General features: G+C 31.9%; 1 protein-coding gene and 1 pseudogene across 2 annotated transcripts in view; one reads left to right on the plus strand and one right to left on the minus strand.

Annotated features, from left to right (window-relative positions):
- Positions 1 to 12,953, plus strand: part of UBE2D2 (ubiquitin conjugating enzyme E2 D2) — a 43,041-nt gene that overhangs the window by 18,623 nt on the left and 11,465 nt on the right. The window contains exon 2 of one of the 2 annotated variants that reach the window (XM_039836277.1): positions 10,767 to 10,830. The exons of the other annotated variant lie outside the window; for it this stretch is intronic. Within the exon in view, the coding sequence (XP_039692211.1) occupies positions 10,767 to 10,830 (64 nt within the window). The remainder of the gene's footprint in view (positions 1 to 10,766; positions 10,831 to 12,953) is intronic. 2 annotated transcript variants of the gene reach the window in all.
- On the minus strand, positions 1,364 to 1,482 carry LOC120581871 (uncharacterized; annotated as a pseudogene).

Genomic DNA, 12,953 nt, shown 5'->3' on the forward strand with positions numbered 1-12,953 from the left:
TTCCTAAGTTGCTTTGTTTATTTTTTCCAGCTTTATTGAGATATAATTGACATAACATTATGTAAGTTTAAGGTGTACAGTTTTGATTTGATATACTTACATATTGCAAAATGATTACTACCTGTGGTGTTAGTTAATACCTCCATCATAGCACATATAGTGTTCACTAACACCTCGATTATGGCACATAATTACCCTTTTTTGTGTGTGGTGAGAACATTTAAGATCTATTCTCTTATTAAGTTTCAAGTATATAATACAGTATTATTAGTTATAATCATGCCGTGCATTGGATTCCCAGAACTTACTCATGCTATAACTGGACATTTGTAGTCTTTGATCAGCATCTCCCCATTTCCCTCATGCCCCCCCTTAAGTTGCTTTGTTTATTAGTCTAGTGCTGGGAGACTAAGGAAAAGGAATTAAAAAGATAAAAGATATTAGGATGTAAGTGTTCTAAAAAGGCATATATGTACTGGGATTAAACTCTTGTAGCATTAATATGTAATCACTAGGTTCTTTTGAATTTTTACGTTTGTATTCTCTAAGTTTTTCCTGTAAAAACTTTAAAAGCCTAAAGACAAGGGAGGTGGCTCTCTTCCTTCTTGCCTCTCTGTTCTGTAAAGTGTGAGATAAAATTGAGTTACAGGAAGAATTTCTTATCACCAGCTTTGTTCCTACCAAGATTCTCACCATTGTCTTGACAACACACATGTATTAAGAAACTTGAGGCTAACTAGGCTGTGCTGTTTTGTTTTGTTTTGTTTTGTTTTGTATTTGATGCATAATGATTTCATACCAAAGAACTACTTCTCTGCTTGCCACTTCCTCTTTGTTAATCTCAAAAGTGCTCTCAGAATTCTCAAGTAGCACCACCATAATGATTATATGAGTTAAGCATTCCCTGTAAGTTAATTGGTGAGATCTACCATATTAAAAACTGCTTACAAGTGCTATGCTTTGTTCTTAATATCAAGAAGTATAAAATGTTTTTGAAAAAGATAACAGTCCTTATTAGTACCAGACCTTTTCCTATCTTAACTATGGACTTGAATTTTCTGTCTAATCCTCTCCCAACCCTTGCTGCAGATAAAATGGAAATACTTTTAGAGTGCGAACTTCATCATAGAAAAACAGAAACTTTATTTTTCTTATTGTCCTGGTACTGTAATATTCACCCCCAAGGCAGTGGTAAATGCTTCTATTTACTATGCAGAAGATAATTGATTAGAAGGCATCTCAAGTGATTTCTTTTATTTTTTAATTTTTAAAAAAATTTTTTAGGGGGGACAACCCTTGGTTGACCTCACAAATTGCGAGGACCTTGTCAGCTTACAATCCCTTATTTTTTGTTTATTTTTTATGCCTACAGCACCTGGTCTTCCTAGGTGGTCTCCCATCCAAGTACTAACCAGGCCCGACCCTGCTTAGCTTCCAAGATCAGACGAGATGGAGCTTGTTCAGGGTGGCATGGCCGTAGACTCAAGTGATTTCAGTGTGGACAAAGAGCTCCTATCTCTAAGTTATGTAAAATGTAATTTTGAAGACATTTTTTCAGATATACCAGTCTTCACTTTTATTACTGTCTAGTGCCTAGTTTTAGAGGTTAGACTGTTCCTAGGAGACATGGAAATCATTTTCTAAAGTCACTCACTTGGTGTTTTGAATAATTCTTCTAAAATATAATCCCAGACTTGAACTTGGTTCAAGCTTTAAAAAAATTTTTTTTGATTTTATCTTTTGGGCGTTGATTCATCACATAAGACAGCTTTGTGAATATGTAGCCAGTTTTCTAGCATAGTAAAATTTTTAATGGCTTACTTGACTGTTGGTCACCTACCTATCTTATATCATAGAGATTGTCAGTCTATAGGATGACTGATGTAACTGGGCAGATTCATCATTTTGAATTCCCTAGAATAATGTTAGAGAACTTGAAGAGTGAAGAGTAAAGTCCATGAAAAGTATTACTTTTAAGTTTCAAGGATTTACAGTTCTAGGTTAATGGTTTTTATATATTTCAAAACATCAGAGTACCAAAACTTAACCATATGTTACTTACTAAAAATATTATGTGTGGTTTTTAAGAAGTGAGGATATAGTTTTACAAGGTATAATGGGAAATAGGATGTATATTTTACCTTTTTTTTGAGGTCCCTATTGTCTTGCCACTTTAAGTAGCACAGAAGCACAGCAAGATAATGACATTAACATTATTTCCCTATTTTCTCAAGCTTGGGACTTTGGTACATGGTGCTTAGTGTTATAGAGGAGTGTGAGTTCTTTGGGTTTTTAGTTTGTTATATACAGTTGGCTCTTGAACAACATGGGTTTGAACTGTATGGGTTCATTTATATGGGTTTTTTCAATAAATATGTATAGTACTGTAAATGTATTTTCCTTAATGATTTTCTTAATTTTTTTCCTAGCTTTATTGTAAGAATAAAGTATAGAATACATATAACAAAATATGTGGTTTTTTTACCATGGTGACACTGGTTAACAAAATCCAGTAAGTTTCAAGTGCACAATTCAACCATAAGTCATATTTATATCGCATTGTATGTTTACCGCGCATAGTTAGAGTTCTTTCTGTCACCACATATTTGACCCCCTTTACCCCATCCACCTTTCCTCTCCCCCTCTACCCACCGGTAACCACTAGTCCATGCAAATATTTGTTAATCGATTGTTTATGTTATTGGTAAAGCTTCTGGTCAGCAGTAAGCTATTAGTCATTAAGTTGTGGGGGAGTCACAAGTTATACATGGATTTTTGACGGAGGGGTGTTGGCACCCCTAACCCCTGCATATTTCAGGGGTCAGATGTAGTTGTTAACTGATGTTGAATCAGCTGGTGTAGAAGATCCTGGTTACCTAAATGCCTGGAAGGGAGCTTTCTGCCTAGCATTTCAGTATTTTCTTTGGAACTTAGTGAATAGTGGAATCTTTTGGCATAGATGCTCCACTCTCTATTAGCACATAGACTCTTTTCATTTACCTAACTGTGTGCCTTCCCCCATTTTGGACATAGAATGTTGAAGAACATTGACCACTGCTTCACTAACTGAAATGAGAGGGAATTTCATATACTCATTCAGGCATTTGAGTACTTCTTTTGTTCCATATACATCTTGTGTCTCACTCAAGGAATTTATAATTAAGCATTCAAGGGGTGGAGGTGAGAGTATACGGAAGTTTAACTTTTGATAGTTGTGGATAAAAAAATTGAACATAAATTACTATACAGTAACATATGATACTAGATTTGTGTAGTACAGTTAAGGAATACTGTAGCTGCTTGGAGAAAGGAGTGTCCCTGGGGGAATAAACATTTTTTATCCTAAAAAAGTGGTCTGCGAACACTAATCTTTTTAATAGGAAGTATTTAATGTTATGTGTATTAAATCCATAATTGCTAATTGTGAAGATAGATAAACTGAAATATAGGCTTTAAAAACAAATTTTAACCTAGGGTTCGTAATTGGGTTAATTATATGCGTTGTCAGCATTTCATATTAGTTTCTCCTTTGTGAAACTTTAAATGCGCCAAGCAAATTCGAATGCTTATAACTCAATGTAATTTATTTTATAGAAATATAAGTCTGAACTCAACAACTTTTACCTAAAACTTCATTTCCTATAGTTGACTTTTTCCTCACCAAATAATGACAGACCTCATTATTCTCTAACTTACTGATTCTCTTTTCCCCTTGCCCCACCCCCTTTATTGAAGTATAGCCCTGGTTGTGTATTTAAGGTCAATAATGAGTCTAAAGAAAGAGTTTTCTTTGAAATTATATAATTCTTTGAATTTTTTGTTTTACCTTGAGACAATCAGGATCTCCTTTGTTACACAGAATTTTAGTTCATATTTACTTCATAAATAAGTACAGTAAGATACCTTGCTTAGTTTGACTTTTTGGATTGTGATATGGATAGTATAAGCTTTCAGTATTTATCTAAAATTTGTAGTACAGCAAATAGAATTATATAAATGAAAATTTTTGCAATTTTCTCTATAAAGCGTATCATTTCCCTTTTAAAAGTTATGTGCTTCATAAGAAAAATATTTTCCCTCCCTGCTTTACCTAGAAAAACTGTTTTAAGGCAGAGACATATCAGCTGTATGTTTAATGATCACTACAGGAAGCTATCAATATTGTCACATAAATAGCATTTGTAAGGATTTCCTGGAACTTGACAAAAGTAATTTTCGTTTTAAATCCTTGTCCCTGAAAATTAATAGAAACGTATTCTGCCTCGGAAAGAGAATTTATGTTGTATTAATCATATCTGAAAAGCTTCATACACGTGTTTCCTCTTAACTATAAACATTCTCTTAAAATACTTTGAGCACAACATTTTGAAGGTATTTAATTCCACTAATCTATATACTTAAACATGGATGAGATGGTAAATTTTATGTTATGTGTATTTTACCACTATTTAAAAAAAAAAACTAGAAAAAAAAAAACACTTTGAAATAATTTGTAGTCTAGATGAGAGAGACAAGATATAGATATGAGAAATAATTATAGGACAGTTTTAACCATGTGTAGATTTATGTTATGCTTGAAAGACTTTTAATTTTAAAATAATAACATTCTTTAAGATAAAAAATGTTTTTCTTGGTTCCTTCAGACTTATTTCTGACTTTCCTATAGACAGGAAGCATTTTGTGAGAATAAAATTTTGGATGGGGAAGGTTGCATAGGAAGAATGGGTCGAGGAGAAAGGCAAAGCATGGTTCTGAGTCCAAACAAACAAACAATAGTATTTTCTTTATATAGGACCTCTTTAGAACCTTGAATATTCTTATAAGGATGTAGATTATAACATTTCCCAAACTTATTTAACCCTTAAACCTATAACTAAACCATGCTGTATAAATTTCTGTTTTAGGTTAACTTCAATGTTTTACAGATACGAAAACTCTGATTTGGAGAAGTTGAATGACTTGCTTAGTTACCTAAGAGCAGAATAATAAAAAAAATCAAAGAATTTTAAGATTTAGAAATCTTGAATTCTGCCTATTGCCCCTGAAATCAGCAAGAACATAAACAGGTTATAGAATAATCATTATAATCCTAATAGTAACTTATTTTCATTAATATACTTACACATGAGATAGTTTTCAGTATTTGCAGCATAAACATCTCCAATGCAATTTTTGGTAAAACCAGTTATTAAAGTGAAGGACATCCAGAGTTTTTTATAAACTTATAAATAGCTGTCCACTTAGACATTTAGAAGAAACATCCTCTTTAATAATGGAAGCATCTCAATTTAATAAATAGCAGATAAGTTCTATGAAACATTATAGAGTCGATGAGAAAATTATAACTAAAAAAGAGTTCCTCTCAAACACTAACACATTTTTTGATGATACCCAAGAAATATTTATCCCAGATTTCTATAGTATTAGATGATGATGAAAGTCTTCTTTGACATTTAATTATAGTTAGCAAAAAATGTGCTGCTGATCTGGGCCTGAATGGTGGTGACTAAAGGGGGCAGTGTCATGTTCATCTCCATGTTCTTGGAGGTCTACATATGAATTAGCCTCTTTGTTAAGCATGTTTTAGGGATAATTTTCCCTTTTCTAGGCAATGGTGAAGTTTGCAAGTTCCAGTATGTTCAGTAGTAGATTTATTTTCGCCTGTGTCTATGGACTGAGGAAATAATTTTTAAAACCCGTACTTAAAAAAAAAAAAACTTAATGAAAGACATTGCATGGTTAAAAAGAGATGGGGAGTGTGCTTTCTATTAAATTGAAGAAGTGTTTACTTAGAAAAGCTTGTATGTGTACAAGAATAAATGAGAATGTTTACTAAAACATTGTAATAGTGAAGAATAGGAAGTACATTAAATGTCCCATTAACTAAAGAAAGGAACTATTATGGTTTAGACATGAGTAGCAAAATAAACAGCAGTAAAAAGGAATAAACTAGAGCTCCTTGTGTATCTTCATGGAAAAATATCTCAATATATTGAGGGAAAAATAAAGAATAGAAGAATACATACCATGTAGCACCTTTTAAATAAAGTTTAAAAAAACATGATAACAAGATTATATTGTTTATGGACACAAGTATAAAAGAATGCAAGGGAATGATCACTAAATTTAGGGTGATCATTACTTTGGGAAAGATATAGAGGCGACTTCTTAAAGATCCAAAGTTAATATGTCAGTGTTAAGATTTGGCAAAACTGGGTGGTGAGTTTTGTATATTCTATACTTTTGGTTGCCTTGAGTTTTTTTGTAGGGAGTACAGACTAATTTTAAATAAGGTAACCCATTCTGCTTATACTCGGTTCAGGGAAAGATTGATATTGATACGTTTTCATTAATGTGTCCTTATAATAGAAAGCAGCATTTTTAAGAGAATAGAAAATACTTGAAAGTGCCAACAGATTGTCAGTGCCAGATAATCTAATAATGCCAAAGATTATACTCTTCCAAATTTAACTGCGATAACTATGAGTTAGTAATATTTCCCAAATTTTAGAAATTTGTAATTTAAAATACTCTAGCAATTATTTTCAAATATTAGTTTCAAGTATTACACAGGATACATAAGCTGGTATTGGGATATGGAGAATGCAGTACTATGGTAATGACAGATTGCTTCCCTTCCATTTGTCTTGAAAATGTGGAGCATACCTTATATTTCTAAGTCTCATCCCTTTCTTGATTTCTTCCCTTCCAATCTTGCTAGTAGTGAGTGAGTTTTCTGGCATTTCCTTTTGTTTCTGATGCTTAATTTGTCAAAAGTAATCAAGATTTAGTGTGCATCGTAATTTCTGGTGGCGCTTGTTAGGCTACACTCCTGAGTTTCTGGTTCGGTAGGTCTGGTTGGAGCCTGAGAATTTTCATTTCTAATGTTTTCTTGTGGTATTGATGCAACTGGGCCAGGACCTCATTTTTGAGAACCATTGCTGGTTTAACTGTTCTTTCTTTGCAGTTCAGTCATCTTAAAGGAGATCACCTTCATTTCTTGGGCAACATATAGGTTCTCAGACATTCTAACTTGTACATTTCTAGTATATTAGATCCAGACTTAAGAAGCATGGTATAGTAGAATACCACATCCTTACTTGCTAAGAACTGATAACATCTTGCGTGGATTAGATACTTTGTATCTTATTTTATTGTTATAAAATTGGAAATTGGTCTAGATGATTTCTTCTAACTTTGAAATTATAATTCTGTGAGTCATAATCTGTTTAAATCTTCTCATATCTTGATTATCACCACCAAAGATATAAAGATTCAGAACTATTAAAACTTGACTTTAGAGCCATTTTTCTACAAAATTAACTATAACCTTGTTTTCCCATCTTATTCTTTTCATGTTATGCCATAAGGTGAGGACCAAAATGGTGAAAAAAATCTCTATTCCATGCTGTCTGTATTTTGTTTCATAATTGTTAAGATTGAGGAAAGGGTTATTTAAAAATAGCTAATAGAAGCCTTAATTTTACCAACTAATGACCTAACTTCTGTACTTAGGGATACAGTGAAAGGAAAATCAGCATATCCTTTGCAGGATCCCTTCCCCTCAAAGAGTTAGAAAGATTTTTTTTTTCAATAGTGCTATGATATAGTAATAATCTAAGGCTTTCAGGAGTTTTAGTGTTCTGTTTTATTTAATAGTAGTTAATTTCAAATAAGGGCCTAATCCTTGGGAAATAGGTGTTCTTAAGGAAATAATAGGCCCTATTATTATCCCTGCATATATATCTCTTCATTGGAAAGTTCATGGAAAGTTCAGATTAATTGGTATAAGGTTTGGGGCTATTTGAACTAAGATGAGAAACAAAATTTCAGAGAATCAAAGTTGTTTATAACACTTAATCTTTAAAAATATGAGTTCTGCTATAGATATCTTGAAACAAAAGGAGTATACATCAAATAAATTTTTAAAATTTAGAACTATTCAATAAAATTCATAATTCTTATTTTGCTCCCCAAATAAGAATTTTAACTTATGTTAGATTTCAAGGAAAGAATATAAAATCTTTTTAGAAATTGAAGATTCTCTACCTTAACTGTCAAAGTTCTCTCCTCCCTCTTTTCTAAATTTAATTTCGTATACTTTATTTCTCTTCCTCTTTCTACAGAAAAGAAGTTTTTCAATGAACAGAAAAATTTTTTGATTTTGGGTTTTATCTTAGGCCTACTCTCAATCCTAGCAATGTATAATTTGGTATATGATATAGAAGACAAATTCGAATACTGTTTCTTTTAGAATAAAAAGTTGGAGAAATTAATGTATAGGTATAAAGCCAGCTGTTAAACAAAAAAAAAACAGCTGGTATTTTTTCTGCCCAAGTGATCTGTCTATATCAGTGGCTTTATTAAATTTTAAGATTCAACTTTAATTTTCATATTGATGCAGAGACATTAATTTTGTGCTTTTGTGTTTATTCAGCCTGTGTTTTCACTATTTCGATTAGCCTCCAGATGGTTACAGCTTTTTTGGGGCAGGGGCGGGGTGGGGCGCGGGTAGGCAAGATCTCAGTGTAACATGCCTACAGTATAAGTGATAAACTTACAACTGATCAAAACTAAAAATGTTTACAATGTGCAATACATGTAGAGATGTTAATTTGATATAATGTCACATGTCTCCCAAATATAACTCTGGGCTTCCTATTTTAATTTCTTAAAATATAGAAATCAGTGTTATCAGGTTACAATTTTTAATAGCTATTTTATTTTAGTCCATATTTATAGTCAGAACTGGTCATATATTTTTTAAATAGGAAATATACTTGTTATAAAATATAAAAACTATAGAAGTAATATATACAGTTCTTATTCTCACTCCAAGCTTTCCAAATACTGTTGACTAGTTTCTTGTGTATTCTTCAGAGATATTTTATGCACATGCAAAGATAGATGGATATATGCTTTTTAAAAATAAACAATCTTGAGATATACATTACATACAATAAAGTTCAAAAATTTAAAATATCAGTTTGCATTTTGATAAATATATACACAGTAAGTGCAGTCTTTACCAAAGTCATGATATAGAACATTTCCATCGCCCCCACATTTTTATTGTCTCTTTGTGGTCAGTTCCCTCCAACTCCCTCCATCCCCTAAAACTGTTGATCTGCTTTCTGTCACTATAAATTTGCCTTTTCTAGATTGTCATATCAGTGGAATCATACAAAGCATTGTCTTTTTAAGTCGGACTTCTTTCACTTTTGAGATTAATTCACATCCGTGCCTTGAACCAAGAAAATGTTGAACGAGTGTGCTAAATGTCCATTAGCTTAAGTTTGGGTTAGGTTTTTAAAATTAATTATGTCACACTGGCTCATGAAATGGACTGATGGATCTTATATCCAGCTTAAATAAATTTTAGTTTTCAATGTTAAACCTTGATGTTTTATTCAGCATGGAAAAAAGTGACTTAATTTGAAAGGAGCAAAATATTAAGGATAAATCGCAAGTAAAATTTCGTTTAATGAACATGGCAGAACTTCATCATAGCTTGTTCAATTCCAATTATGTTTTAGTAGCAATCTATTGCTATATTAGTCAAAAGAAATAGATAATTTGTGTTTTAAATCAAGCAATATTCTTGATTATACTGACATGTATTACAGACATTTGGGAATGGGCACTGTTTATAGGTTATTTTTTTCTTGAAGTGAGCACTGAATCTCTTGTAGAGAGATAGAACATTCAGAAATTGAGATACTTGAGAAAATAAATATTGCTAAATCTTTTATCTCAATCCTAGAATTTTAAGAGAAACAAACTTTATTTCTGTACTTTTATGCTTTGTTGTCCAAGCTTACAGGTAGGATAAAACAGAATAATTGATGTACCAAAATGACTGGTTAATAAGTTAACTCAGAGGAAAGGACTTACAGAAATAACTATGGTGCTTGCTGCAAATTAAAAGGCATATAATATTTGGAATATTAAAATCGTTATCTTTAATTCATTAATAAGATTCTAGTTTTTATTGTACTTTAAAAATATTAGATTTTACTGTTTTTATTGTTAAGTTTAAAATAAAATCTAAAACTAGTCTTTCCCAGAGCTAATTTTATCTTAACATACCAAACCAAGGGGAAAGGGAATAATATAGTATGTGGTTTTTCAGGCATCCCCCCACCTAGTAACAAATCTCAAGTTTGTGGGCTCTTGGGTTAAAATAACTAAGACACTGACATCTGTTTGTAGTGTATCACTACAGGTAGATTCATCTCTAATTACATAACTTTTTGATGGGTTTTATTACTTCAGCCAGCCTTTTTAATGTGTCCTTTTAAAAGTTTTTTTTCTACTACCATTGGAATCCGGTGGTGGATATCAGCTAAAAAGGTTGTCAGATGGTCTCACATAATTTGGAATATTTATGACTTCAAGAGCTTGTCCCGAGTGTAACCTAATAGTTCTGAGGTACAAAAACTGTCTTCGAATCTTTTTTGAAAATTAATAAATGTAGTTTTTACTTTAAAAACAGTTTTCGTGGCTCTTCAGTACCAACTAATTTACCTTATATTTACCTACTAAACTCTGAACAAAGCAAAAATGTTCTACTTTTTTGAATATATGTTTGCATTCAAGAACCTAAAATACTTTAACCTACCTCTTTTTCTGACTTTGAAGAAGTGCTCCTAAAAGAACTTTACTGGTGGAGCAGAGAATTTTGGTAATAGTGAAAATTTTATGAATGGATAAAAGTTAGATTTATGTTGAATACATTTCTTTTTTTTTTTTTCTCCTTTCTTAAGGAGTTGAATGACTTGGCACGGGACCCCCCAGCACAGTGTTCAGCAGGCCCTGTTGGAGATGATAGTAAGTATTTAAAACAAATGATGGAGTAAAATGACATAACAGTCTGCCTTTGGGGAACTCTGTGACTGATGAATATACATCTCTCAAGGTTATTTTATGTGAAGGATAATTTTGCTATAGGAAAGAGTCAGTGTTTACCATACTTGCCCATGAAAGATGCAGTTCTGTGTGTATCCCATCACCTTCCGTATTGCTCATTACATTTTGAACCTCTTTTGCCAAACATTGTAATTATTCTAGCCCCTTCTTACCTGCCCTTCACCCCATCTAGGTATTTTCATTGGGTAGAACATTTTGAGCTTTTACCTAAACTAGGTATTGTCCTTCAAGTAAGATAATACTAAGGATAATTTGTGTGTGTGTGTCTTTCTGTCTGTTGGCTCATATTTGTGAAGACAAGTACAATTTGTTTATTTTTAATGTCCAATTTATCTGCTTAATCCTACCTAAAATAATTTATTAAATCTTATCACACATGTTGGATAATTTTCCTTTCGTTCCACTTTGTATCAACTTAACCTTTCCTAGTATCATCTTCTGGGCTTTCTTTTTTAAGGGAATGTATTTGAACAAGATTGCTTTTTGACACAAAAATAATTCACACACAAAATGTAACATTTAGCATATAGAAAAAATGAGCATACTTGGAAACATTTGTGTAAGAGAAGTATATAGATTAAGATAAAAAGTAAACATGAAGTTATATTAGCTTATGTTTAAAATTATTTTTTCCTGATATTTCTTAAGAATGTTGTTTTCAGTTTGCTAAATCCTTAAGAATTAAACAGGGCTTCTTTAAGTGCATATGATGAAAAATCTCATTTATGTTTTTATATTCAGACCTGTCCAGTATGAGTTACTGTGGTATTTGATACCAAACAGGACAGGCCAGGTATTTAAACACACATTATTCTCTTTTAAGCTGCTCAATAACAATTCTTTTGGGTGAGTGAAATAGAAATTGTAAACTATTTTAAAGACATATCTGATGAGAGGCTCATGATGGTTCTTAAAGTAGACCCAAGTTTTCTGGTTCTCAAGTTTTCTGTTGAATTCTAGTTCTGTCATTTCATGGTATCATATAGTGTACCTACATCAGTATGGACTTTCAATTGAAAGAGTGGTTTTATTTCAGGCAAATTCCTCAAAGTTGAGAATAACTGAGCTTTAATTTATAGCATTTGAAGTCTAGGGATTAGATTTCATTTTTGAAGTTCTCTTCAGTGTACTAAAGTAATTTGCCATTGATTTGCTTCTATCATAGTACTATCAAATTTCTTTCTCAATAGAAAAGTTGTTACCCTGGAGAATTAAATTAATCTCCCCCAAAGGATAGGCAATAAAAGAAAAAAAATAGGTAAGTTAGAATTAGGTGCTGCAAATGATACCTTTAAGAAAGTGAAAAGACACAAAAATTTTGCAGGTCATATATCTGATAAGGAATTTTATCTAAAATATGTTTATAAAAACTATAACTCAGCAATACGAAGATAAATAACCCAATTTGAAAATAAGTAAAGGATCTAAGTAAACATTTCTCCAAAAAAAGATATACAAATGGCCAATAAGCACATTGATAGATGCTCAACATCATTAGTTATCAGGGAAATGCAAATCAAAACCATAATGAGATACTTACTACTTTACAGCTACTAGGATGGCTAGAATCAAAAAGTCAAATAACAAGTATTTATGAGCATGTGGAGAAATTGGAACCTTCATACATTGCTGGTAGGACTATAAAATGGTATAGCCAGTTTGGAAAACAGTCTGGAAGGTCCTCAGAAAGTTAAATGTAGAGTTACCCTATGACCCAGTGAGTTCACTCCTAGGTATATTTCATTTCATTCCAAAAGAAATGAAAACATATGTTCACACAAAAATTTGTATATGAATGTTCATAGAAGCATTATTTATAATAGCCAAAAAGTGGAAACAACCCAAATACCCAACAACTGATGAAGGGATAAATGTGATATATCTATACAATGAAATATTATTTGGCAATAAAAGAAATGAAGTACTGATATATACTACAATATGGACGAGCTTTAAAAACATTATACTGAGTGAGAGAAGCCAGATACAAAAGGCCACATATTATAATGATTCCATTTATATGC

The sequence above is a fragment of the Pteropus medius genome, unplaced genomic scaffold (assembly GCF_902729225.1).
Source record: "Pteropus medius unplaced genomic scaffold, Ma_sr-lr_union100, whole genome shotgun sequence".
Lineage (NCBI taxonomy): Eukaryota > Metazoa > Chordata > Mammalia > Chiroptera > Pteropodidae > Pteropus > Pteropus medius.